Source organism: Eptesicus fuscus, chromosome 19, assembly GCF_027574615.1.
Source record: "Eptesicus fuscus isolate TK198812 chromosome 19, DD_ASM_mEF_20220401, whole genome shotgun sequence".
NCBI classification, from domain to species: Eukaryota; Metazoa; Chordata; class Mammalia; order Chiroptera; family Vespertilionidae; genus Eptesicus; species Eptesicus fuscus.
The window spans coordinates 36,896,892-36,924,855 of NC_072491.1; the positions used below are offsets into that span (position 1 = coordinate 36,896,892).

General features: G+C 41.7%; 1 protein-coding gene across 3 annotated transcripts in view; it reads right to left on the reverse strand.

The window, feature by feature from the left end:
* Positions 1-26,622, reverse strand: part of ARFGEF1 (ADP ribosylation factor guanine nucleotide exchange factor 1) — a 105,511-nt gene extending 78,889 nt beyond the window's left edge. The window contains exon 1 of one of the 3 annotated variants that reach the window (XM_054708718.1): positions 25,978-26,620. In XM_054708718.1, the coding sequence (XP_054564693.1) occupies positions 25,978-26,101 (124 nt within the window). In that variant the 5' untranslated portion in view covers positions 26,102-26,620. Of the gene's footprint in view, positions 1-25,977 lie in introns of all 3 variants that reach the window. The other 2 variants (XM_054708720.1, XM_054708721.1) reach the window with 2 other exon arrangements.
* Positions 26,623-27,964: the final 1,342 nt, after the last annotated feature.

Below are 27,964 nucleotides of genomic sequence, written 5' to 3' on the forward strand. Positions count from 1 at the left end.
AATTATGATAAAGCATAAAATGGGAGGATACATAATATCCCATTTTAAGACTTTAAAGTTACAATAATTAAAACAATGTCATACTGCAGAAAGACTAGACACAGAAACCACTAAACAGAATAGAATCCACATACAGGCCCACAGAAATATAGCCAATTGATATTTTACAAAGGTGCAAGGGCAATTAAATGAAAAAAAAAAAGGATAATATTTTCAACAAATGGGGTTGGAACAGTGAGATATTAAAAAAGTTATTAAACTTGACTTTATGAAGATTAAACTTTTTTTTTTCTGGAAAAGGCACTGTTAAGAAAATGAAGAGGTAAGCTACAGAAGATATTTGCAAATCACATGTCTCACCAAGGAATTTATGTATATACTAGAGGCCCAGCGCACGATTAAATCATGCGGGTAGAGTCCCTAGGCCTAGCCTCCTGCGATCAGGGTCATCTTCTGCCTGTTCGCCAGTCCCCAGGCCCAATGCTACCTCCGCCGCCGCCGCCACTGAGCTGCCAGGCTATTGGGATCACCAGCTCATCCCCAGCCGCTGCCGCTGCTGCTGGGGCTTGAGGCACTGACGAAGGGACCCGCCCCCCGCGCCTCTCAATGGCCGGATATGCCACCCCGAGTCCCGCCCCCCAGCCTCCCGCCGCCCAATTGTGGGCGTAGCGGAGTGATGGTTATTTGCATATTACCTTTTTATTAGGTAGGATATTTTAAATATGTACAATGTGTATATTTTAAAATTCTTAAAAATCAACAGTATGAAAACAAATAACCAAATTTAAAAATAAGCAAAAGACTTTTAAGACACTTCACCAAAAGGATATGTGCATGGCAAATAAATACCTGAAAATGTATTCAACACCATTAGCCATTAAGGAAATGCCAATGGAAACAATGATGAGATACCACTATACACCTATTAAAATAGTTTAAAAATAGTTAAAATACAGACACCAGCAGGAGTTGGTAAGGATGTGGAGATACGGGTGGTGAGAATGTAAAATGGTACAGCCACTTACTTTTAATCTAAATTTTTTATTGTTGACACTATTGCAAATGTCCCCCATTCCCCCACCCCCTTTGCCCACCTCCACCTAGACCCCCCTTTCCCTCTCATAGTCCTCTCCACACTATTGTCTGTGCCCATGGGCTATGCATATATGATTTTTAGCTAATCCCTTCACTTTCCTTTATCCAGTCCCCCACACTCCCCTCCTCTCTGATATCTGTCACTCTGTTCTATGTATCATACCTCTGGTTCTATTTTGTTTGTCAGATTATTTTGTTCATTAGATTCCACATATTAGTGAAATCACATGGTATTTGTTTTTCTCTGACTAGCTTATTTCTCTTAGCATAATAATCTCCAGGTCCATCCATGCCGTCACAAAGGGTAAGAAGTTTTTTGTTGTTGTTTGCTTTTTTTATAGCCACTTAGTATTCCATTGTGTAAATGTACCACAGCTTTTTTATCCATTCATCTACTGATGGGCACTTGGGCTGTTTCCAGATCTTGGCTATTGTAAATAACAATGCTATGAACATAGGGGTGCATATATTATTTCTGATTGGTGTTTTGGGACTCTTAGGATATATACCCAGAAGTGGAATTGCTGGGTCAAACGGCAGTTCCATTTTTAATTTCTGGGATAAACTCCAAACGATTTTTCACAGTGGCTGCACCAGTCTGCATTCCCACCAACAGTGCTCAAGGGTTCCCTTTTCTCCACATCCTCGCCAGCACTTATTTATTGATAGTAGCCATTCTGACAGGTGTAAGGTGATACCTCATTGTAGCTTTAATTTGCATCTCCCTGATGATTAGAGACCTTGAGCATTTTTCATATATCTATTGGGTACAGCCACTTTGAATGTTTTTTATAAAGTTAAATATGTAGTTACCATATGCCCAGCAATCCCCCTTAACCTAGAGAAATAAAAACTTACAAATAAAAATATATACATGAATGTTTACAGTAGCTCTAGTCATACTGCCAAAAACTGAAACAACTCAAATGTCCTTCAGGGGTGACAGGACAACAAACTGCAGTACATCCATATAACATAAAGCTACTCAGCAATCTTGGATGAATCTCAAAGACATTCTGAGTGAAAGAAGCCTGGCTCAGATGCTTACATAATATCTGATTCAATGTATATGACCTCAAAAAGATAAAATATAGTGACACAGAACAAAGCAGTGATTGCCAGGGGTTAGAAATGGGGAGGAACGGTGTGACTATAAAGAGTTATCAAGAGATTCTTTTTTGAGGTGTTAGAACTGTTCTGTATCCCAATTATGGTAGAGGTCACACAAAAAAATCACATGGTAAAATTAATGGAACTGCCCACCAAAGGGAAAAAAAGTCTATTTCATTGTATGTTAATGTAAAATTAAAAAGCAAAATAAGATGCTCAGGCCCATGCCTAGACTTAGTGAATCAGAAACTCCAGTAATGTGATGCCACTAGCTACATTTTTAAAATGCTCAACAGATGCTCTTGGTGTATAGCCAAGAATGGGAACTGTTGTCTCCTTTAATTTGATTTCTCCATTCTTTCTGCTACTTCTTTAGGTCAGGTCCTCAAATCTCACCAGGCCTACTGACTCCTCATCTCCATTCTTCAGCTCTATTATAATTAGTGCCAGAGTGACCTTGACAGGATAATGTTCAAGTTCTTCGGCAAGGTGTACAAGACCCTCTACGACAGTGATGGCAAACCTATGACACGCGTGTCAGCACTGACATGCGTAGCCATTTCTGATGACACGCGGCCGCATGCCGAGGATGAAACATTTGCTGCTCCTGAGGATGAAACATTTGCGAAATAATGTTTTTTCCTCAAAGTGACACACTACCCGAGTTATGCTCAGTTTTTTGGCAAAGTTTGACACACCAAGCTCAAAAGGTTGCCCATCACTGCTCTAAGATAAGGCCCCTACCACTTTTTTCATCTCCATGCTATTCCTTGCATTCCACACACTCCATTGATTAACACACACACACACACACACACACACACACACACACACACACACCAGTAATAAAGCACTCTAAATCCAGAAAACTGACCTGCTATTTCACACCTGTGGGCTTTTGTTCAAAGTATATCCTCTGGCTGGAATTTCAACCCTAACACCAATTGGCCTTGCATATACTTTTCAAGACTGCTTCAGTAACATTTTCCGTCACTTCCAACTAAAAATCTTTTAGTGGTTTTGTCCATGCTCACCATCACCTATAATACTGTCCAAAAGCCCATCTCCTACCATTCCTGCCTCACACTTAAGATTCAAAATGTCCATCTTCTGGGTAACTACCTCACTTCATGTTTTTTCAGCTACTCATGCCTTAGCTAATGATGCTCCTCCCTCCCCAGAATACTCTTCCTACCAATCTTTTCCTGGCGCATACCCTTCTAGAATAAACAGCTGTCATTTCCAAGAAGTCTTCCCCTACACTTCCAGGCTAAGATAATTACACTTTTCTATTCCCATAACCTCTTCTGGTTATCACTACCACAACACTTACCTTATTATATAATATCATTTCTTTCAATTGCTCCTTAACAGCAAAGGCCACCCTTTCTAGCTTTATATTCCTCAGGCTTACCATAAAATCCAGAACAAAAAGGTTTTCTTGAAGAAAGCAATTAATGAGAGTAAATTTACTGGGCACTTAATGTACATGTCCTTTTCTCCAAAAGGGCCTTCGTGACTATTTGCTGATGACACGTAAACCTTTTTTTTTAAATTTTTTTATTAAGGTATTATATGTGTACATTGATGACATGTAAACCTTTATCTACAGCTCAGTTCTCTCTTCTCCACCACCCTAAGCTTTTGTCATGTTATAGACAACTGCCAACTAAACATCTTTACTTAGATGTCCCACATGCACCTCAAAATCAATTTAAACATAACTGATTCCATTTCCTTCCTCAATTCCTCCCAAATATGCTCATATTCTTGTACCACCATTTTTGGCGAATGGATTAACAACTTAAAATCACCCCATTAGAGCAACCTCAGAATCATCCTAAAATACCTTCCTTTCCCTCATTTCTCACATTAAAACAGTTATGAAGTCCTCTTAATTTACAAAGATCTAATCTATCTGTCTTAGGTCTTGTTCTCAAGCCCTTGCTTCTTCAAAGCTGGGCTATGGCAACAGTTTATTAATACAACATCTTACTTCCTACAGTGTTATTTTTCATAATGCCAACAGTGATCTTTCTGAAATGCAACATCATCATTCCACTCCTTAACTTAGTGCTGTACTGTCTGTAAGAAAAAGTCTAGAGGAGATTTGAAGATGGTGGCGTAGGTAAATGCCTGTACTCGCCGCCTCTCACAACCACATCAAAATTACAACTGAAAGAACAACCATCATCTAGAACTGCTGGAAAGCTGGCTGAATGGAAGTCGTACAACTAGAGAAGTAAAGAAGAAACCACACCGAGACTGGTGGGAGGTGAAGAGGCATGGAACAGGCTGGTCCTGCACTCACGTGTACTGCTTTCTTAATTGGGAGGGAGATGGTCTCTGGAGGCTGCCTGCAGGAGTGGGGCTTTGGTGCTCTCAGAGTCTGCCTCACACCAGATCCCCAACCCAGGGTTCCAGATCTGGAGAAAGACGTCTCTATAGGCAGTAAGAACTACGGGCTGTAAAAACCAGTTCAGATTGGGGCTCAGTGATACAGAGGCTGCTGGAGACCTTGCTATTCCTTTAAAAGGCCAACACCACAAACTTAACTTACAAGGTCATGCCTCCTCTGAGCTCCAGCACCAGGGCAAGGCTCTGGGGAACACAGATACATACGAGGAGGAACTGGATTGTCTGGCATCAGGGCAGGAACTCAGGGGCGGCTTTCTCCCAGACAGAGGTGCTCGCAGGGATCATTGTTCCTATGCTAGGACCTCCCCGTCCACAGGGCTGACTGGCAGCCATCTCTGTTTGCTCCGCCCTGGTGATTCCCTAAGATCCCACCTCATCCAATGTACAACTCCACCCAAGCTGTGTGCAGTGGCTTTTGAATATGAATGGCCTGTTCTTGCTCAGGATGAAGTCTCTCCAACAAGCTGCAGCTGGGTCAAGGAGCCCCCAAACCTATCAATAAAAGGCCCAAGACCCAGCACCAGCACCAGTCTGCTTTGCTTCATAAGCTGGGCCTCATCTGGGCACGTCCAAACCCAATACAAAGAGGAGGAATCTGCAGATCTGTCTGTGGCTCCTGCTGGGTGGCCCCAGGCAGTGCCTGACTTTGCCCTCCCTGGAGACCCAAGAGCCAGTGTACCCAGTGGTCAGTGTCAGACCATACCAGATTACAACTCTTCACATCCATAAGCGACACACTCAAGGGGCAGACTCTGTGAGCACCAAAGCCCCACTGAAGCAAGTCCTGCTCCAAAGCGTGTCTCCTGCACAGCAGCTCTCCCACTGTAGTCGCAGCTGGTTCTCACAGCCAATTGGCCTGTGAGAACCAGCTTTGACTGACACCAACAGCAATCAAGTCTCAACTACAACAAGACTATGATCACAGCCCACAAAGTGGTGCACCTCGAGCTCCCAGCTCAGGTAAGATGTTGAAGGCAAGAAAGCACTCTTCAGAAATCAAGGACACCACCAACATATGAATAACTAATATGTTTAATATTCCCAAAGGTGATTTGCATTTTAAAATATATATTTACATATGCAAATAAATATTGAATTGGTATAAGGAAGACTTTTGAGGAGAAATTTTCCAATGAGCGAAGAAGGCAAAGAAAGCACTTCATCTAATTCAAAATTAACCAAGCTGTAATCAAGTTATAATGGAATGAGCACAAATTTTGGCTCACTGTGAAAATAACATCTATAACTCACAGTATTTTATTTTGTGATTCAAATGAATTATAAAAAAATAGTTGATAAATGGCAGGTTCTATGTAATTGAAAAGACTTGATATCAAAATCTAGAAAGGATGTAGACCCAAGAATTTGTAAGACAAGTCCATACCAATTAACATTACCAGACTTTCTATATACATCAAGAAAACTTGTATTCTTCAATCAATTTTTCATACCACATGGATACATACATGGTGATGAAATCTTTTGAACCTAAATACATTTATTTGCTTAGGTTTCCTTTTAAGTGAAAACTAAGGCTTCCTTTGTGTTTTGGAATATATAGCAATCACTGAGGTTCTCTCAAAAAGACTTTTTAAGTTTTCGGTAATACTTAAATAGATGACCAGAGACATAAATTATAAATATTTCCTACTCAAAGCCTTGTTGAGACCAGTTAATTATTTTTCCCATTGTGAGGAATCAAAATAAGAAAGAGCATGAGAGTATATCTGAAAAACAAAACAATTTCTTTCCTATTGCCACAAGCTAATGAAGTAATGAAACCAATAGTACAATCAAGTTCTGATAATTAGGTAATACTAAAGACATTGAAAGTTCTGATAATTTAAGCAATACTAAAGACAATGAAAGTGTTCCTGCTGTTCTCTAAGAGGCTAACTTGTTGGTAAATAAATGTGACTATCTTTCAATCATATATCTTTGATATCAGCATTCTTATTTCTTGGTTTTATTTTCTACTTAATCAGAAGCCCACTACTTATCTTTGTGGGGTATTTTTTCTCTTACCCTAATTTAAATACCAGAGGCTTGAGGAAGAAAAGAGATAATATTTCTGCATTATAGAAAAGTTCTTTAGAAGCATTTAGACTCTTAAGACAATCTTATGAACATTTTATTATACTTCTACCACAAAACAATGAAACATGTCTCTCGATATATTTTTCAAAATGTTCTTGTATTTGCAACACTTTTTCTATGTATACCTATACTTATTTGTTCTAAAAAAAAAATACTACTGTATCCCTGGCTGGCTTGGCTCAATTGACTGAGTGTCGCTGATTTGATTCAGGGTCAGGGCAAATATCCAGGTTTCGGATTCCATGCAGGTGAGTGCTGGAGGCAACCAAGCGATGTTTTTCTCACACTGATGTCCATTCCTCTCCCATCATCTCCCTTCCTCTCCCATCATCTCTCTCTATATATAATCTGCTTTCCACTCAGTGCTTCGTAGTATTCCACTGCATGGACATACTACTATTTATTTAAACAATCTCATATTGTTGATGACTTATTTTCAACTTTTAACAATTATAAAGAACACGATGAATAAACTTGTACATATTTATCTTCACAACATGTTTAATTATTTTCTAACAATTATTTAGAAGTGGAATTTAAAGAGAAGGAGAGAAGAGAGTGAATAAATGAAGGAGACAGAGAAGGAAAGAAAGAAACAAGAGAAAAAGAAAATAGAAAGGTGGGATATGAAAAAAAAATTTTAAAAGATGTAAAACACTATGTCTGAGATTATTAGCAGAGTTGCCATTCTATCATTTTAAACAAATTCCTACTACTTAAGTTTACTTAAGCTGAAACTCTTCCTTGCAATCTTAAACTAAACTCTCAATTGCTTTAAAATATGTCCTTATGAATCAAGAATGTCTTCATATATGTATCAATGCTATAGAGATTCTGAGAGTTTGAAAAGGAGAAAGGGAGAAAGAGAGTTTAAGACAGCATACTTTGGCAGATTCATTAACTTTTAAGGGCAGCATATACTACATATCACTATCAAAGGTAATTTTTCTTTTTATTTGCCTTCAATAGTTTTCCCCAATAGCCATAAAAATGGAGGCTATGGTGGGAACAGAGAGAATAAAAATACTTTCACTTCATATACGTAAACATACATCATTCATCATTGCATTTAGAAAAAAATACATTCTCATAATGTAGGTTTAATTTCTGAACATGTATCTTCCAGCAAAATAGCTGTAGACACAGAGTTAGTATTCACTATAAGCCTCCCATGTCTAATCATTATAAAATACTATTTTGGACATGTGTATATATTTTAAAAGCTTAATTATTAACTATTAATTGTTAATAGATAACTTTTATCAAACATGCTACACCTTATTTCTATTCTTCACTATTACTAGAAGATGCATGTAATTCCATTTTCACTTCTAAAGATAAAAGCACATTAGAAATTACAATGCATTAAACACACTCTCAATTATCACATAAGAATCTACAGTTAGGGGGTAGAAGTATGAGGGCCCAACAAAATAATCAACTTCTTCCCAACTATAACACTTTTATCTGATACATAAAAATAAAAGGTAAGAAATGCTGATTAAGTATTATGTTAATAAGAGGTTAAGAATAAGCATTAAAAAACATAAGAGAAAATACTAAAATTATTTGGGGAAAAATCAAGCAACATTATAAAAAAATAAATAAGGGGCAATGAGGACCAGTCAATCCTCTCAGATACCATACTGGCACTATGCCATTGTGATTAAGAATGACAGAATAAGATGTGATAAATGCTTCTTAACATACTTAGTAACTGCTTTTCAACACTATCAGTTCAAAGGAAGAAAATGAATTTACTAAATACATACCTCATATTATACCCTAATAAGTCTCATTGAAAACATGAAATCTCAAAATTTATGGAAAACAAAAGTATACCTGTCTTAACTTTAAAGAAGAGGTTTTATGTCTATTTTCTACTTTTAAAACAGAAAAAAAAAATTGTAAATGAAAGATGAAAAGGAATGGTTACATAAAAACAAATCAAAACCAATACATCTAAAGATGGCAAATACCCTGTCATGTTTTCCTCAGTACTCTACTGTACATTGCACCAAGCATAGGTAGAGTATATTTATGGCAAATATGTCTAAGGAACAAAAGCCATAACTGACCATATTCTAATCCAGTAAGCTCAATCTTAAAGTTTTAAAAAATAATTCTGCATAAACACTCAATGAATTTTGCAGTGATTGATAAAAAAAAATACAAGAAAATCTGTGCAGCAAAATTAAAATGCTCCCCAAATCAAAAACATTTAAACAAATTACACATTTAAAAATTATTAAGATGCTAGGTAGGAAGACAACAGGTATATAGAACATGCACATGAAATAATGATGAGGCTATGCAACTGGAAATTATGACAATTACATAGTAACAACATGTATATACTTAAAAAGCCACTGAGATATACAACCACTATTTTCAGATAAAAGTCTTATTTGTAATTTCCCATGACATTTTAATAAGATATTTTTATTTCAATTTTTAAAATGATTTGAAAATGCTACAAAATATTAAGATAAAAAGCGAGTTTTAAAATATGTTTTTATTGATGAGGGAGCGGGAGTGGGAGCGGGAAATTGATATGAGAAACATCGATCAGGACCAAACTCACAACAGGGGTGTGTGCCCTGACCTGGAATGGTACAGGTGACCTTCCTGCGCATAGGACGTGACGTTCAAGCAATGGAGCCACACTAGCCAGGGCACAAGCAAGAGTATTTTTGAAATGTTAGGAATTCAAGTACAATAAAAGTCAGCCTGTCCAGATTCCTTGGGAAAGTTACAGAACAGTTGAATTTACAAATGGTTTAAATTATTAAAATTTTACTTTATTTTTAAAAAAATTGTTTTTGTTAATCCTCACCTGAGGATATTTTTTTCCATTGCTTTTCAGAGAGTGGAAGGGGGGAAGAGGGAGAGAAGGGGAAGAAGGGAGAGAGAGGGAAAAAGAGAGGGAGAGAGAGAAACATGGATAAAAAGAGACACATGGATTAGTTGCCTCCTGCAAGTGCCCTGACCTGGGGCAGTAAGCGAAAAGATTTATTAATAATAGCTACTCTGAGGTGATATCTCATTGTGACCTTAATTTGCATTTTTCTGATAATTAGTGACCTTGAGCATCCTACCTAATAAAATGGTAATATGTAAATTACCATCACTCTGCTATGCCCACGACTGGGCCAGTGGGAGGCGCAGGGGCCGGGACTTGGGGTGGCTGGGGTAGCCGATTGGGCCAGCGGGACGCTGAGCTCGCGTTGCCAGCGGCGGCGCAAGCTCAGCATCTGCGCCATGGCTGTGCTGCGGAACAGGAGGGGCCTCTGGGGCAGCAAGCTCACGTCCCGCCGCAAACCATCAAAAGCGGGGGAGCTGGGTGCCTGTCTGCTCTGGCAACAGGCCTTTCGGAAGCCTCCACTGAGCCGGAGGCTTCCGAAAGGCCTGGTGCACCAGCAGACAGGCACCCAGCTCCCCCATGAGCGAAAGCGAAAGCGTGTAGGGGACCCTACACGTGCATGATTCAATCATGCACTGGGCCTCTAGTCTTTTCATATGTCTAGAGACAATCTGTATGTCCTCTTTGGAGAAGTGTCTATTCAAATGCTTTGATTATTTTTTGGCATTGAATTGTATAAATTCTTTATAAATTTTGGATATTAACCCCTTATCAGATGTGTCATTGGCAAACATGTTCCCCCATTTAGTGGATTGTCTTTTCATTTTGTAGATGGTTTCCTTTGCTGTGCAAAAATGTTTTAGTTTGATGTAGTCCCATTTGCTTATTTTTTCTTTTATTTCCCTTGCCAAAGAAGATATATCAGAAAAAAACATTGCTATAAGAAACATCTGAGAGGAGAAACCAAGATGGCGGCATAGGTAAACACCTAAACTGCTGCCCGCACAACAATTTCAAAACTACAACTAAAAGACAAAACGAACATCATCCAGAACCACAGGAAGGCTGGCTGAGTGGAAATTCTACAACTAGAAGGAAAGAGGAAAGCACAAGGAGAATCAGAGGAGCTGCAAAAGGCTGCGGTACAGAGACATGCACGCAGGCGGCTGAGTGCCTGGCTGGCTTTCTCTAGCGGGAAGGAGACAAAAGCTCCCAACTGTGCTGAACCCCAGTTCCGATTGCACTGAACCTCAGTTCCGGGCGAGACCCTGGGGACCCAGGCTTATACAGGGGAATCTTGACTGTCGGGTGGAAACTCAGGGGAGCCACGAAAGGCAGAGGTCTGGAGGCACACGTGCGAGTGCGTGAACAGAAGACTGACTGCTGGATGCTGCTGGCTTTCCCTAGCGGGTGGGAAATGGAAGATCCCCCACTACCCTTAACTCCAGTTCTGGGTGAGAATCTGGGAATCCAGATTCACTGGGGGAGAAACTGGACTGTCTGGCAGTGGGAGAAACTCGAGGGTGGCTTACTCTTAAGAGGTGCTTGCAGCGATTACCGAGGGACACTGAGACCAAGGGGCATCATAGGGCAGGGCTGACGGGAAGCCAAGACTGTCTGCTCCGCCCTGAGACTCCGCCTCATCCAAGCTGAGCACAGAGGCTTTTGCAATTTTGCAAGTCTTGTCTTATAAGTTTGTCTCCATCACAGAAGTTCTCCCAGTGTAGACACAGCTGATCCTCACAGCCAATTGGCCTGGAGGTCAATTCCTCCCAGTGATACCAACAACAATCAAGACTTAACAAGGCTGTACACACAGTCCACAAAGGGGTGTACCAAGAGTGTCTACATCAGGTAACTGGGGAGGCTGAGCCACTGGGCCCTATAGGACACCTAGCACACAAAGCTCCCCTACCAACTCAGGGAAGCAGTGAAAATGTGGAGACAAAGAAACAGATCAAAAAACAAAGAAATGGAGGAAAACAAACAACTGGAGATAGAGTTCAAAACCACGGTTATAAGGTTTTTCAAGAATTTCCTAGAAAAGGCCGATAAATTTAGCGAGACCCTCGAGGATATGAGAGAGACCCTAGAGGATATGGAAAAGGACCAACTAGAAATTAAACATACACTGACTGAAATAAAAAATATTATAGAGACCCAACATCAGACTAGAGGAATGCAAGAATCAAGTCAAAGATTTGAAATACAAAGAAGCAAAAAACACTCAACCGGAAAAGCAAAAAGAAAAAAGAATCCAAAAAGTTGAAGATAGTGTAAGAAGCCTCTGGGACAACTTCAAGCATACCAACATCTGAATTATTGGGGTGCCAGAAGAAGAGAGAGAGAGCAAGATACTGAAAACCTATTTGAAGAAGTAATGACTGAAAACATCCCCCACCTGGTGAAAGAATAGACTTACAAGTCCAGGAAGTGCACAGAACCCCAAACAAAAGGAATCCAAAGAGGACCACACCAAGACACATCATAATTAAAATTCCAAGAGCAAAAGACAAACAGAGAATATTAAAAGCAGCAAGAGAAAAACAGTTAATTACCTACAAGGGAGCACCCATACGATTATCAGCTGATTTCTCAACAGAAACTATGCAGGCCAGACGGGAGTGGCAAGTAATATTCAAAGTGATGAATAGCAAGACCCTACAAGCAAGATTACTCTACCCAGCAAAGCTATCACTCAGAATTGAAGGGCAGATAAAGAGCTTCACAGATAAGAAAAAGCTAAAGGAGTTCATCACCACCAGACCAGCATTATATGAAATGCTGAAAGGTATTCTTTAAGAAGAGGAAGAAGAAAAAGGTAAAGATAAAAATTATGAACAACAAATACATATCTATCAACAAGTGAATCTAAAAATCAAGTGAATTAAAAATCTGATGAACAGAATAAACTGGTGAATATAACAGAATCAGGGGCATAGAAAGGGAGTGGACTGAAAATTCTCAGGGGAAAGGGATGTGGGGGGTGCAGGAAGAGACTGGACAAAAATCATACACCTATAGATGAGGACAGTGGGAGGAGGTAAGGGCAGAGGGTGGGGTGGGAACCGGGTGGAGGGGAACTATGGGGGGGAAAAAGAGGAACAATTGTAATAGTCTGAACAATAAAGATTAAATTAAAAATTAAAAAAAAAGAAAGAAACATCTGAGATTTTACTGCCTATGTTTTCTTCTAAGCATTTTATGGTTTCAAGTCCAACATTTAAGTCTTTAATTTAGTTTGCATTTATTCTTGCATATGGTGTAAGAAGGTGGTCTAGCTTCTTTTTTTTTTTTGGCATCTATCCAATTTTCCCAACACTATTTATTCAATTGACAATCTTTACCCAAATTGTATGTTTTTCCCTCCTTTGTCACGTAGTAATTGACCATAAAGGCATAGGTTTATTTCTGGACTCTCTATTCTGTTCCATTGACCTATGTGTCTATTTTTATGCCATTACCATGCTTTTTGATTACCATAGCCTTGTAGTATAGTTTGATATCAGGAAGTGTGATTCCTGCAACTTCATTCTTCTTTCTCAAGATTTCTGTGGCTATTCTGGGTCTTTTGTGATTCCATATAAATTTTTGGAATGTGTGCTCTAGTTCTGTGAAATACGCCATTGGTATCTTGATAGGAATTGCGTTGAATCTATAGATTGCTTTGGGTTGTATGGACATTTTAATGATTTTAAGTCTTCCTATCCCTGAGCACAGTATATGTTTCCACTTATTTGTAGCATTAATTTCTTTCTTCAGTGTCTTATAATTTTCCGAGTACAGGTCTTTTACATCCTTGGTTAAATTTATTCTTAAGTATTTTCTTTTTGTTTGATGCAACTGTAAATGGGATTGTTTTCTTAGTTTCTCTTTCTGATAGTTCATTATTGGTGTAAAAATGCAAATGACTTCTGGACATTTACTTTATATCCTGCTACAGTAAAACCTTGATATAATGGACTAATTCGGGTGAGGGGTGTCCATTTAAGGCTGAACATCCATTATATAATAAAGTAGGTTTCCCAAATGCATGTTAAAAAAACTGACAAATTAGGTTACATATTTTTACTTATGTAGACATATCTAATTAATATTAAGTATGTATGAAAAGTTTAATTTCTTAAAAAAGTTTTCTATATGTATTACAGTAATTTTAAATTTATACTGAGTAGGTCTAATAAATGCATGCATTCACCAGTCACCTCAAGCAAACAAATGCACATCATTGGGGCGTGTCTTAGCACATGCGTTAAAACTGCTGCAGAAAGTCATGCCACATGACAACAGAACCAATTACCTCGAGATGTCCTGTGATCACATGCTAATCATTCGTGGAACATTGTTTATGAGAGGTTACTCATGGATTTAAATATGTAGACTATAATTGTAGATATATAATACTTGTTTATGTCAACAAAATTACTATAGTGTTTTCCCCCAACATATGGCCTTATTATAGTGTTTTTTTTCCAACATAGGGTACTAAAATTTGTTTAAAATAACAATTTGTGAATTAATAACAAAAAATAATCTAATAACTTAATTATAAGTAAATTTTGGTTAGAAGCATTTTAAAATTAACAGGGTGTTAATTATCACATATGACATACGGACCAGAAATTTTGTCCGTTAAATCTGAAGTCTGTTAAATCGAGGTCTGAAAAATCAAGGGTTACTGTATTTTGCTGAATTCATTTATCAGTTCTTGTAGGTTTTTGGTGGAATCTTAGGGTTCTCTATATACAGTATCATATTATCTGCAAATTATGAGTTTTACTCCTTCCTTTCCAATTTAAATGCCTTTTATTTCTTCTTCATGTCTGACCGCTGTGGCTAGGACTTCCAGTACAATGTTGAGTAAGAATGGGGCAAGTGGATCTCCTATGGGGGGCGGTGAGCAGGTTCATGGGTAAGTGGGGGAATGGACCCTGCCCCAAAGCCATACAACTCAGTCAGAGACACCCCTAAGTCTTCCCAGGCCTCTACAGATTGGCCCAGGCAATGGACTCCTCAGCAGAGCAAAAGCTCTACAGGGCTGTGCTACAGGGAATCCAGAGCGTGGGGCTATTGCATTCCCCTGGCTGATGCTGCAAGGCAGGGAGTGCTCCACCCAAGAAAAATGGCATCGTGGTGTGGGAGAGTGACTCAGCACAGGTATCCTGGCAGCTGTCCCTTCAGCTAGCTCCCCAGGCCACAATCCCAGCCTCTCTTCAGGGGACTCTGTTCTGATCCACCCTCTTTCTTCAGAGCCCAAGGTGAGTGGCTGCAAACAAGATTTTATGCTTTGGCCCTTTAAGAGGGAGCATGTGTCTCTAGCAGACTCCAGTTTCTTCCTGAGGACAGAATCCCTGCTGATTTTCAGTCAGATGTTATGAGGGTGTGTCTTCCTGGCTCAGCCTTGAGACCCCACGCTTCTCAGGGGGAACCTTTAAGGCAGCTGAGATCTCTCTCCAGAATTTCAACCCCGTGAGAGTGGGGCCAGCCCTTTTTGCATCTCTGCCCTTCCTACCCATCTCAATGTGGCTTCTTCTATAAATCCTTGGTTATAAGACTTTTCAGCTAGTCTTCAGTTGGTTATTCAGGTAGACCGCTCTATATTTTAGCTGTAATTCCAGTTTGGTCCTGGGAGGAGCTGAGTATAACGGGTATCTACTCCACCACCAACTTGGATCATCTGGCCTTTCTCTTTTTTTAACAGTGCTTTTCTTTCTATGGAGACCCTTCTTTCCCCTTTTGTAATTTACTTGTAAACAGTGTTGTGACTAAGGGTGCAGGTTAGAATGGTTGCATTTAGTCAACTCTGCCAAACACAAGCTGTAAAACTCAGTTTCCTCATTTGCAAAATGCAGATAATAGCACCTAAGTATACAGGGTTGTTTTAAGGACTAACTGAAATAAAGCCAAGAAAGTATTTCACTAGCATGGAGAACTTGGCATATAGTAAAAACTAAATCAATGCTAGAAATCTTCTTCCTCCCACTATTGTGTTTATTAAATAGATCAATTTTTTTTGAAGATTACATCTGTTTGTGTATGTGTGTAGAATAAAGTCTGGAAAAAATACCTAAGATAATAATGTCTCAATGAAATAACACTTCATATCAACCAAGATGGCTAAAATAAAAAAGACAGACAGTAACAATGTTGCCTGGCAAGGAAGTATGGGAAATCTTAATATATTGCTGGTGGGAATGTAAAATGGTGCAGCCACTTTGGAAAATAACTTAGTTTTTTAAAAATTCCACTCCTAGGTGTCTATACAAGAGATAAAAATTTAGGTCCACATAAAGACTTACACACAAACATTTATAGCAGCCTTATTCATTCAGCCCAAATGTCCATCAACTGGTGAATAAACAAGCAAAATGTGGTATCTCCATTCTACAGAATACTATCTTACCTAATAGAGAAACATATAAATTGACTGTACCTCCACTACGCACACAGCCAATCAGAGTGAGTATGCAAATTAACCCAACAAAAATGGCGGTTAATTTGCATACATACCTGGGTCCCAGGAACCTCCTCGGCACCCAGGTCACTCCCAGCTGGCCATCCTAGGGGCCAAGCCTGCGATCGGAGGGGAGGGGGGGGGGAGGTGGGGTGCTTCCCAAGCCTAAAGCCTCGGGCTTGGGAAGGGGCCGATCCTGCAACCAAACGCAGACCATCCGGAAGTCAGCGCTGGGTTGCCCAGCTACAGCCTGGTGACCCAACACTGACTGCTCAGGTGGCTGAGACCCAGAAAGTGAGTCAGGGTCTGATCTGCAGCCTCAGTGGAAGCTGTTGATCAGTGTACTAACCTCTCTCTTTCTCTCCCTCTTTCTTTCTGATCTTTGCCAGCAGCCAGGCTTTTCTTTCTCTCCCAGCCTCCGCTGGGGCTTCTGTTAAGCCCCGCCTCTTTGATCAGGATCAGAGATAGGCCTGGAGATGCTGACTGGCATAGGAACCAACGAATCAGAACCAAAGGTGGGTGCTGTGGGAAGCCAATGGCTGCCTAGGAGGCAGAGCTTCTGACTGGCATAGGAACCGACCAATGAGAACCAAAGGTGGGTGCTATGGGGAGCCAATGGCTGCCTAGGAGGCAGAGCTTTTGATGCTTACTGGCATAGGAACCGACCAATGAGAACCAAATCTGGGTGCTGTGGGGAGCCAATGGCTGCCTAGGAGGCAGAGCTTTTGACGCTTACTGGCATAGGAACTGACCAATGAGAACCAAATCTGGGTGCTGTGGGGAGCCAATGGCTGCCTAGGAGGTGAAGCTTTTGACACTGACCGGCATTGAAACCGACCAATGAAAATCAAATCTGGGTGCTGTGGGAAGCCAATGGCTGCCTAGGAGGTGAAGCTTTTGATGCTGGCATAGGAACCGACCAATCAGAACCAAATTGGCCAGCAGAGGAGGGCAGTTGGAGGCGACATCAGGCCTGCAGGAGAGGGCAGTTAGGGGTGATCAGGCTGGCAGGCAGAAGCAGTTAGGGGCAATCAGGCAGGCAGGCAGGTGAGCAGTTAGGAGCCAGTGGTTCCAGATTGTGAGAGGGATATCCGACTGCCGGTTTAGGCCTGATCTTTGGGATCAGGCCTAAAATGGCAGTCGGACATCCCGTAAGAGGTCCCCAACTGGAGAGGGTGCAAGCTGAGTTGAGGGAATCCCCCTTCCGTGCACGAATTTTGTGCACCGGGCCTCTAGTCTATATATATATATATATAAAGTCTCTATATATAAAAAGCTAATATGCTATATGTCCAACCAGTTGCTATGACGTGCACTGACCACCAAGGGGCAGATGCTCAATGCAGGAGCTGCCGTGACGTGTACAGAGAAACAGTACCACGGACCTGGCGCCCACAAAGCGACACTTGGCTTCCAAGTGGGACATAGGCTCCACCACCACCTAGGAGTTGACAACCCACCAAATTGCAGCCGACGCTGCCGAGACCCCATGGCACAAAATACAGCACATAACCCAGCCCAGTCCGAAAACAGTCGCTGTGGGTGCTGGGTAATGTCACATAGCAAAGCCCGGCTTCCTCTCCCTAGCGACAACTAGCCTCCTTGCAGTTTCTTTAGCCCAGGAACACAACTTGTTTTATAGCCAGGTGCAAACATTTTACACTTTAACCAAATGTCTGTGAAGCATTTTCCTGTGCCTCATCTCATTTGATCCTCACAGAATTCCTGGAGTAGGTAGATAGGAGACTCAGTGGAATCCTATTTTCTTTTCATTAGCCGGAAAACGGAGATTTAGAAAGCTTAGAACTTGACCCAACTGAAAAGAAGAAATGGCAGACCATGAAAATGACTTCAGGTTTTCTCACTGTGCAGAAGAGTCAAACACTGCTGCAGTTAAATATTTTATACACGATACATATAAAGCTCTCGCTGGCACCAATTGCACACATGTGTTTCGATCTGTCATTGTTGATCGTGAATTTGGTTGACACTTCTATAGAGAAGGGGCAAATAGCGATATTAAAATATTTCTTCTAATTAATTTCCTTTCAATGTGCATGAATTCGTGCACCAGACCACTAGTTTAGCAATTAAAAAGTGAAATATTGATGCATGAACCTTTACTTATTCTCAGTAAAAGAAGCCAGACACAAAAGGCAACATATATATGACTGCACTTATATGAAATGTCCACAAAAAGCAATCTAGACACAGAAAGTAGATTATTAGATGCGTAGAATTAGGGATGGCAAAGGGATTAACTGTAAATGGATACTAGGGATGTTACTGGGGTGATAGAAATGTTCTAAAACTAGACTATGATGAAAGTTGCATAACTCAATGAATTTAGTAAAAATTATTGCATTTAAGCCTCAGCCAGATGGCTCAATTGGTTGGAGCATTTCCCATACAACAAAAAGGTTGTGGGTTCAATTCTTGGTCAGGACACATACCAAGGATGCAGGTTTGGGAGGCAACCAATCGATGTTTCTCTCTCACATTGATGTTTCTTTCTCTCTCTCTCTTTCCCTCTCTCTCTAAAAATCAATAAAAATATATCCTCTGGAGAGGATTAAAAATTATTACATTTTAAATGGGCAGATTTTATAATATGTAAATTATACTGCAATTAAGTGTTTTTTTTAATAAAGTGTATAGTGTCATGGGTGATCTCTTTCTCCCAGTTTTTCTTTTGAAATGTTCTGAAAAAAAGGAAAGTGGAACAAATTGTTGTCTGTCTCCCCCTCCCCCTATCTCAAATAAATTTTTTAAAAAAGTAAATAGACTGAGCAATGGCATGGGGACTCTCCTCTGAATAAAGTGCTTGGCCTTCATTCTATCTTCTTTGTCAGGTTATACTTTTATTATTTCATTTCTTAGCAATGTTCAGGACAGATGAGGGTTATTAACCCTTTGCACTCGCTTGCTTTTTTCTTGATTCCTGCTACCGATGCTAACCATGTCGAGTCACACTCGACATCGGAGTTCAAAAGGTTAACAGTTGATTAAGTAAGGTCTCACTGTATACCTTTTCAGTTTCAAAGTTGAAAGAAAAAAATTAATTGTCCCACATGGAGTTTTCTATAGCTACTTCATATCACAGTATTTTAAAGACTGTTTTTTACAATCTTTTCTGAATGAGAAGATAACATAGGCTATCTAGATTAATGTAGTTATATCAAGTCTAAATCTAAGCAAAACAAAAATATCGAAAGTATAACACAAAACTTTCAAATATTTGGACCCAGGACTCTTTTTTTAAAGAAGTTTTTCAAGAGACTCATGTACCCTAAAGTCTCAGAATAACTGCTTTTGAGAATTATGAAACAGACTAGACAAAGATAGCATTTGGTTGTTTAAACATATACAGGCACACTTTGTAGATATTACAGGTTTGGCTCTAGACCACCACGACGTGAAGTGAATTATTTTAATAAAGTGAGTCACATAGATATTTTGGTTTCCCAATGCATATGAAATTTATGTTTATGTACTGTAGTCTATTAAGTGATCAACAGCATTATGTCTAAAACAAAACAAAACAAAAACCAATGCATACACCTTAATTAAAAAATACTGTATTGCTAAAAAAAAAACAAACAAAAAAAACCCGCTAACCTTCAGCTGGGCCTTCAACAACTCATAATCTTTTTGGCACCATTAACTTACTTGACGCAGGGTTGCCACAAACCTTCAATTTGTTAAAAACAAACGAACAAACAACAACACAGTATTTGCGAAGCGCAATAAAGCAAAGCCCAGTAAAATTGTATATTCTGTAAGTGTAAGCTCAAATAGACCATCCTGGTTCTGAGAAGTTAGGATAAAAGGGACTTTTACTAGTTTTCTAGGGCTGCCTTAACAAATTAACTACAAACTTGGTGGCTTCAAACAGAAATTCGCTCTCTCAGTTCTGGGGGCAGAGTCTGAACTCAGGTGTCAGCAGCGTCATGCTACTTCTAAGGCTCCAGAGAAGAATCCTGCTTTACCTCTTCCTAACTTCTGGGGCCTATGGAGTTCCTTGGCTATGGCAGCCTAACTCTAACCTCTGCCTGCACTTTCACAGGGCCTTCTTTCATTTGTGTGTCTGTGTTCCTTCCTCTACTTATAAAGACACCAGTCTTTGGAATTAGGACCCACCCTAAGTCCAAAATGATTTCACCTTGAGATTCTTAGTAATTACATCTGCAAAGATCCTATCCCAACAAGGGACCAGGCCAGTTGTGGACTGTAACTAAAACTATGTGAAAGATTGTTTTCTGTGGAAAAAAACTCAATAAAAAACTCTGCCAACTAAAATTTGAAATTATTTTGTGTATTCTCAATAGAAAATATCCTATCATATCATAATCAGGACATGCTATCATTAAAAAATTCTAAACTACATGTAGAGTTGGATGAAAATATTTTACTATATAAACTTACTTCCCAAAGACCGTTTCTCTCCTGGTGTTCCTCATCATCACGGTGAATGCCCACTCCAACAACCCTGTATAGCTATGAGATTGTTGTCACACAACCAACCCACCAGCAAACCCTTTAAAATATATTCCAAATGTAACCAATTCTCATTCCCATCACCAGCCTAGTCTAAATCACTACCACCTCTGGCCAATGCAAGCCTTTTAAAATGTGTATCTGCTATGTCACTCCCCTGTGTGGCTTCCATCAGATACAGTAAAATCCAGTCGCCCTCCTCTCCTACCACTGCTCTTCTCACTCTCCCCCAGCCACACAGGCCTCCTTTCATCCTGGAATGGACCAAGCACTCCCTCATCTTCCTGCTCCCTCTCCTTCTGTTTCATCCAAGAATCTGAAAGGCTGCATCTCTTTCTTCTGTCACTTCTCTGATGAAATGTCACCTCACAGGCAGGCCTTTCCTGACCACCCTATCTAAAGTTGTGTTCCAGGTCTTCTCCTTTTACCCTTCTGAACTATTATTTCTTCAGATGATAACAATGACAATATATATTAATTTGTTTTTTACTGTCAGCCTCAACCCACTAGAAAGTAAGTTCCATTAAAGCACATTTGGTTCATATATGCCCAGCACTGAAGCAGTTATCTGGCACATACTGTTCAGTTCAGCAAATATCTGAATGAAGAATATACCTAATTTTGAATGGCAACAGTAATTTATTCATGTATTTTCCCTTTTCAAATAACTCCTCCTCCATTTTGTAAAGAAAATGATATTTCCCCCAATTATTTCCCATTTATAATATGCTTTTATTCTGCTTTGAAAAAACAATTACCAACAGAAGTTTCTCTACAAGCTAAACATTATCAGGAGAGACAACCAGTTGCCTACCATAGATGGATGGGGAAAGAAGAGCTAGCAAGTTCAACACTTCTCTGGTCTTGATGCCACTCTTTCCAACTGCTCCTTATCTCTGACTTTCTTCTCTTTCCCACACTGTCAACACTGCTTTCCCAAAACACAGTAACTCTTCTAGAGAATCCTCTTATCAGTAGTCAGGGTTGTTTTATCTCCTTTGCCTTTCTTTCCCTTGAACAGTGTCCTGTAGTGAATTCTAAGGAACAATATTTCCTAGGGTGCTAAAAGACGCTAAAGAGGGTCAAATAAATTTAGGAAAGATTTCATTAAGCAACATTGAGCAGCTTTCTTTCTTAAAACACTATTTAGAATCCAAACATTGTTAATGTGCACTGTAAATCTCCACAAAGGAGAGTATATACATTGTAATCAAAACTAATTTTTTTCAACTCAAACTTAATAGAATCTTCCTTTCATTCATAACACTCTTCTTTCCTAGCTATCTCAAAATTCTGGCAGCCTAACTTACTGAAAACAACTTTTACTTAAATACCAAGGAAGGTTTAAAAGGAGACTTGCTAATGGATATAAGTTGTAATTAAAATGTACACAGTCTGCAGGGTATTATTTGGGAGTAAGTGATTTTAAATGGTGAAGAGTGATACAAATTAATGAAATTACCAAAAGTAGCATAAAACTGGTACCACAAGCATTTAAGTAATTTCTTCTCCATCCATATATCCTTTTATATCCCCACTAACTAAAATAAGGGTGGGATTAGAAGGAAGCAACTTCTGTAACGTTTTAGTCTAAATATTATATTTACATTTCTGGGGGTGACTTATGATTAGAAGTAAATCCTCATATATCAGGAAAACTAAATCAGTAGGATCACTTTATAAAATAAACAACAACTTTACACTCTGATGAAAAAAGTACTTCCCTAATAATTCCTCTTTTTCTCTATCATTCTCCCATTACCTCTGCAAGGAATCTACCACCCCTTTTTGCTGCCCCAGTGTGCCTCCCTTGCCTCTAAAACCTTCTTCTGGTCACCCCTTTCACTCCTATTCTGTACCAATGCTAGTTTCCGAACATGAACTTGTTCATCCTAACATCTGAAGAGTATTTTTAATGATATGATGTTAGAAGCAAAAGTTGAACTAGTCATATCCCTAACATCAAAGAAACTCCTAACACTTAGAGACCTGACTGGAATATGGCCCGTATGTACCCTCCTCCCCATGAGACAATGCTACCTTCAAGCCGGATCCCCCAACATCCTAAATTCTTTGAAACTAAAAATAGCTCAGCTGTTGTCTCATCTGCCAGCAGATGGCCAGACTATTTTTAATTCAGGATTCTAGAGAGCAGGAATGGAGCAGGCTACGCTAGGGCAGCCTAGGAGACCTCACCCTGCAGAGTTCATTCAGTGAGCACTACAGAGATGTAGTGGGCAGGTACCAAGAGAGGGCAACCTGGAGCTGCTCTTGGGCCTGTGGTTTTCACCCTGACTGCAACAATGTAGGTGAAGATTTCATTCTTTCTTTTTAAAAAAACTATTCCTTAAAATAAAGTCTGAACTGTAAGAAAATTTGATAAAACTTTTAAATATTTGCATATCCTTTAAAGCTTTCATTATTTTTCTTTTTGTAAAAATAAAAGTTCCTTTACTCAGTGTATGTGAGAATGGATTTTGTTTTAATGAGTAAAACCTCCCATAATCTAGATAACATTTCCTAAAAGCTATACTTTAACAACAAAAAAAGTTTTCTTAACATGCAATGAACTGTAATTTCATGAGTATTATTCAGAGAAAACCTTTTAAACTGGTCTTTATATTAAAAGGTAACTGAGTTAATTTTGAAATTAACTCAGTGCTCTGAAATCTAACCGTACACCAATAAAATGGTTTTTAAACACAAGAGGATTCAAAGTTCGACAGACTATGTATTTCCTTGTTTACTGGCCATCTTCCTTCAGCTCTATGCTAGTGCTCAATAAACATTTGGGAGGGGAGGCGAGAAGAATGCAGGCAGGTGTATTTAAAAGGGATATAACAACACCCACCTCTGTACTTCCACCATCCAACTCCTACCTACTCACAACCTAGAGATCAAGGATGACCAAACCAGGCCATTCCAGTTCACTTTTCCATCCTGCTTGATGGCCACACAGATTATCAAGAGACCAAAGTGAGCCTGGTACAGGGCTCAATACTGAAAAGAAAAGGGGAGGTCTATAGTAAGTTCCAGGGACAAAGTATATTTGGGGATACCTTATTGCAAGACAGTCTACTTTATGCAAAGATGAAATGGGTTATCATTTCATCAATTTATGTTTCGGTGATAAGGATGACTAGAAGGGAAGAAACCAAGTTCACCAGGGATTAATTCTTGTGAGGTTGCTCAATGAGCTTTGTAGGAGGCTAAATGTAACTGTTATGAAATGTGAGAAAAAGCCTTACACATCTCAAGTAAAGAAAGGCGCCTGCCTGGGTAGTCAGATTCCTCATAATAAGCTTCTGCCAACTGTATGGAAGGGTAAAAAAGTAAAAACTAGCAAAATCTGTAATGGATAATCCTGGTAAAGCTAGCACACTTACTACCAAGTAGTTCCTAAGTCCAGAAATGGCAAGGACCAAACTACAAGCCCCCTAGAGATGTCAATCAAGAACAGCAGGAATACTCACTGCACAAGTTAAAAGAATAGTGCACCCACATTCATGGTGCATTAGAGGGAATGTAACATTATAATCATTAAGTTCAACATCTATTCTAATTTTACAGAGAAGGAAGTTAAGGCCCAGAGGTTTGACTATTCTAAATGCAACATCACTGGGATAAACCCAGGTCCCAGATTCTACCGCTAGTGAGCTCTCCATTAAAACACACTCACTTATATTAGCATTTTGGAGAGGATGGGACAAAAAATAAAGAAATAAATGAATATATACATATACACACACACCAAATTCCATTTCTTCAGTCTAATACTTACAATTTAGTGTATTAAAATAAATATTCTAATATGGAAAACCTGGTCTCAGAAAACACACACTTTAATTTGAATCTCAAATGCTTTATCCTGCAAGTTTTTCCACAAACCTGCACATAACAATCCTTTTAAAAATTCTAAAAACCTCTCCTCCCCTCATCACTTCCCAATATAATAATTATTCCTTTCAAGACCCAGATATAAATTCAACTTTCACCACTGTACAATGTCTTCTCATACACCTCAGCTTTTCCTTAGCTGCAAGAACAACATGTGAACTTCTAATCCAAGAAGGGCTGAAAAACTAAAAGGTAAGTCCACTATACTACAGATTCAAAATTTCTAAGTGAAATTTCTTTGACGTTTTCCATAGCACCACTCTAAAAGATCCAAAGAGGAAGGGGGGTAAAAAAACCCAGTAAGGCGTATTATAGAAGTTAAAAAGTCATCTTGTCTTTATTTAATAAGTAAAAGGTTGTCTTAACCCTTTCATTTAGCATACATTTAAGTTATTCTGGACTTTTCCCCCTTCAAGAATGCTTTCTTTTAAAAAAAAAAAAAAAAAGATAAAATTAAGCCCATTTAACAAGCTTAATTTTCTCGTCCTTTTGATCTGGTCTATTTCCAGTGCTACAAAATAAAGCGTTAAGCATTAGGAATTCATCTTTGTGTTCAATGTCCCGGTCCGTCATCTGTGATGGATGCAACCGAGCCGTCAGCGTCTCCCCTGGAACAACTCCCCACCTGCCTGGCCGGGCTCTAGGTACTGTCTGTCAGGCTGTGCGCTGCCACGGGCTTCATCACTCCAAACTCTTCCGCCCGAACTAGACAGCACCCTTCCAGCCTGAGAGCAGCGGCCAGGGGCCAGACATGCGGCGTGGTGGGCTGGCATTGTCTTTTCTCCTCTTCCCCATTTCAAACCTCCCCTTTCCTCCTCCTGAAAGCCAGCTCACCTCAAGATCCTTTCCTTCCCCCTGCTTCACCCCCGACCCCCCCCCCCCCCCAGCTCTTCCATCGCCTCCCCCACCCCTTAACCTCTGCTCTTAATTCTTCCAGGTCAGTCCAGGCGGCTACAACATTACTCTGTTTTTTTCCTGTGGCGGAGACATGTCAACGGGCTGCATCGGTGGCAAGCCCCCTGCTCCAGACGGTCAACAAGGGAGCAACTTCAGCCCCGGTTTCCCCCCCCCCCCCCCCCCCCAAGCACCAGGTCAAACGACAAAGTTATTGACGGGCACGATCCGATCCGGGAACCCTTCCCACGCCCAGTCTCGACCCATCAGCGCCACCTGAATGTCCAGGCTCATCGACAGCAGCTCCTCGGCCGCTTCATCACAAAGGGGGGTATCCCGGCCGCCCCGCACGATCCACCCACAAAATCGTACCCTCTGCCGTCGGGGCGGAGGGGGGGGGGGTGCCAAGCCCGGCCGCTCCCCGAGCCCCGAGCCCAGCAGCGGCCCTCCACACACACACACACACACACCCCCTCCCCCCTCCCTGCCCCACATGCAGCCGAGTTACTGTCAACTCCCAACTCCGGGCGGGCAGCAAGCAGCGCCCCCGGGCTCCCGGGCAGCGGAGGCTCGGCCAGGGCGAGCCCCCAGGGGCGCCGGGGACCCCCTCCCGCCGCCCCCCCCCCCCCCCCCAGGCCGCCGCCCCGCTCACCTAAGGCCACCTCGCACGCTTTGCGCAGCTGGGAGTGATGCGCCTTCTTCACTTCCTTGTCGGCCAGAATCTTCTCCAGGGCCCGCGTCAGGAACATGTTCTTCGTCTTCTTCCCCTCATACATGGACGCAGGGAAGGCGGCGGCGGCGGCGGCTGTCCGGCCCGAGGCTCCCGGCGGCTGGACGGAGGAGGAGGCGGCGGAGGGGGAGGGAGAGAGACGAGAGAAAGGGGTGGAGGTGGGGGAGAGGAGGCGTGGAGGGCAGCGGCGGGGGCAGGAAGGGGCGGGCGGGCCGGCCGCGGTGCGGGCCAGGGGCGCGGGTGTCTTCGCCGACCCCCGAGAGGCTGCCCCCCCCTACGGGACCTCCGCTTCTCCGGGTCCCCGGGTCGCTTCCCGGCCACCACCTCCCGCCGTCACTCGCCCCTCCGGCCTGGGGGTGGCGAGGGAGCCCAGCCCGGGCGGCGACGGCTGCGGGGGGGCCGAGGAGCGAGCCGGCTCAGAGGCCAGGCGAGAGCAGGGCGGCCCCGGCTCCTGTGGGGATGAGCACCCGCCGCGGCCACGCACTGGCCTCCATCACCGCCGGCCTGCCCCGGCCGCCATGTTGGGAGGAAACGACGCGTCACGCAGCGTCCGAACGGCTGCAGAGGAGGAAGCGCGGCCGTGGCTGGCGCTGCCGCCCAGAGCGCCCGGCGCCGGGAGGCAGGGGGGGGCGGAGGCGGCGCGGAGCCGCAGCGCTACGGCGGCCCGGCGGGGCCTCCCGCCTCCCTCCCGCCTCCCGCGTTCTCCTGCAGGCGGCGTGGGGTGTGGCGTGTGCCGCGTGGCAGGCGTCCTGCGGCGGCGGCGGGCCGAGCGCTCTGGGCCCCTGGAAGGGGGACTGCGGCCGCCCTGGGTCCCTTCTGTCACCCGTGAACTTAGACTCCCGACCGGGCTGCGCCCACTTCTTGCTGGGGATCCCCTGGGCGGGAGCGCGGCCCTCCCACTCCCCGGGTGCGGGACACGCCCGCGCGGCCCCGGCGGCTGGCCCAGCCGCCCCGTCTGCACCTGCAGCTCGCTCGCTGCTTCGTGTTCCCAGGCGCACGGAACTGCTCAGCCAGACCCGTGCCCTGCGGCGCTGTCAGCCAGGATTCTCTCCTGGAAAAATCAAACTAAACCAACCCAATTGGACAAAGACTCCGGGATGCTTCACTTTTCATCTCGGTGGAATAAATCGGTATACTCTAGATGTCAGATCCCTTCTGGATCGAGGCTCAAGCGAACAGGTGAAGATGCTCTGGGTCCCTGTGCCCTTAATACTACGGTTCCGTCCAGGATAGGAAAACGCGTTTCAGAATGGAAAAAGCTTTCAGTGCAGACAGACTGCCACAGACACACAGATGACCATGTGTCTGCTTTTGGTACCAAAAAAAAATAAAAAAATTCAAATTTGTTTCATTCAGAGCAGAACATTATAAAGACTGCCATAAAATATAGGCAAAGAATTGGTCATCTAAGGTACACGTCTTTAAGTCCAAAGTGACTGTGCGGCTCTATCAATACGCGTTTCCCAATTGTTAGGAAATGCCTCTCACTGTTCCCATCCATTCGATAGCCCTGACTGTGGACTTGTCCTAAGGTAACCCATTCCAACCCCAAAACGGAGAGGCTGTGAAGCGACACGATTTGAAACAAGAAAAACAACCACACAAAACCGTGGGAAATAAAAATGGAAACTTTCCAGCTGACCCTGAAATTAGACAATTAGATTTTTTTCAACTGCGTTGTCCTGAGAGACAAATTCATTAATTTCATTTTAGAGACTATTTCTGGGTTATCAGAAGTTAAGAGTATACTACAGCAGCCATAATGACTTCTATGTACACACTCATAGATAATACAATTTTTGAGAACATTTCTAATTTATCTTTGTTTCTTCATGTGAGTGTTGTACCAGGTACTGTTGAAGGTGCTAGTGATCATCAAATCTATTTACTCTTCTTCAGTACAGAGATA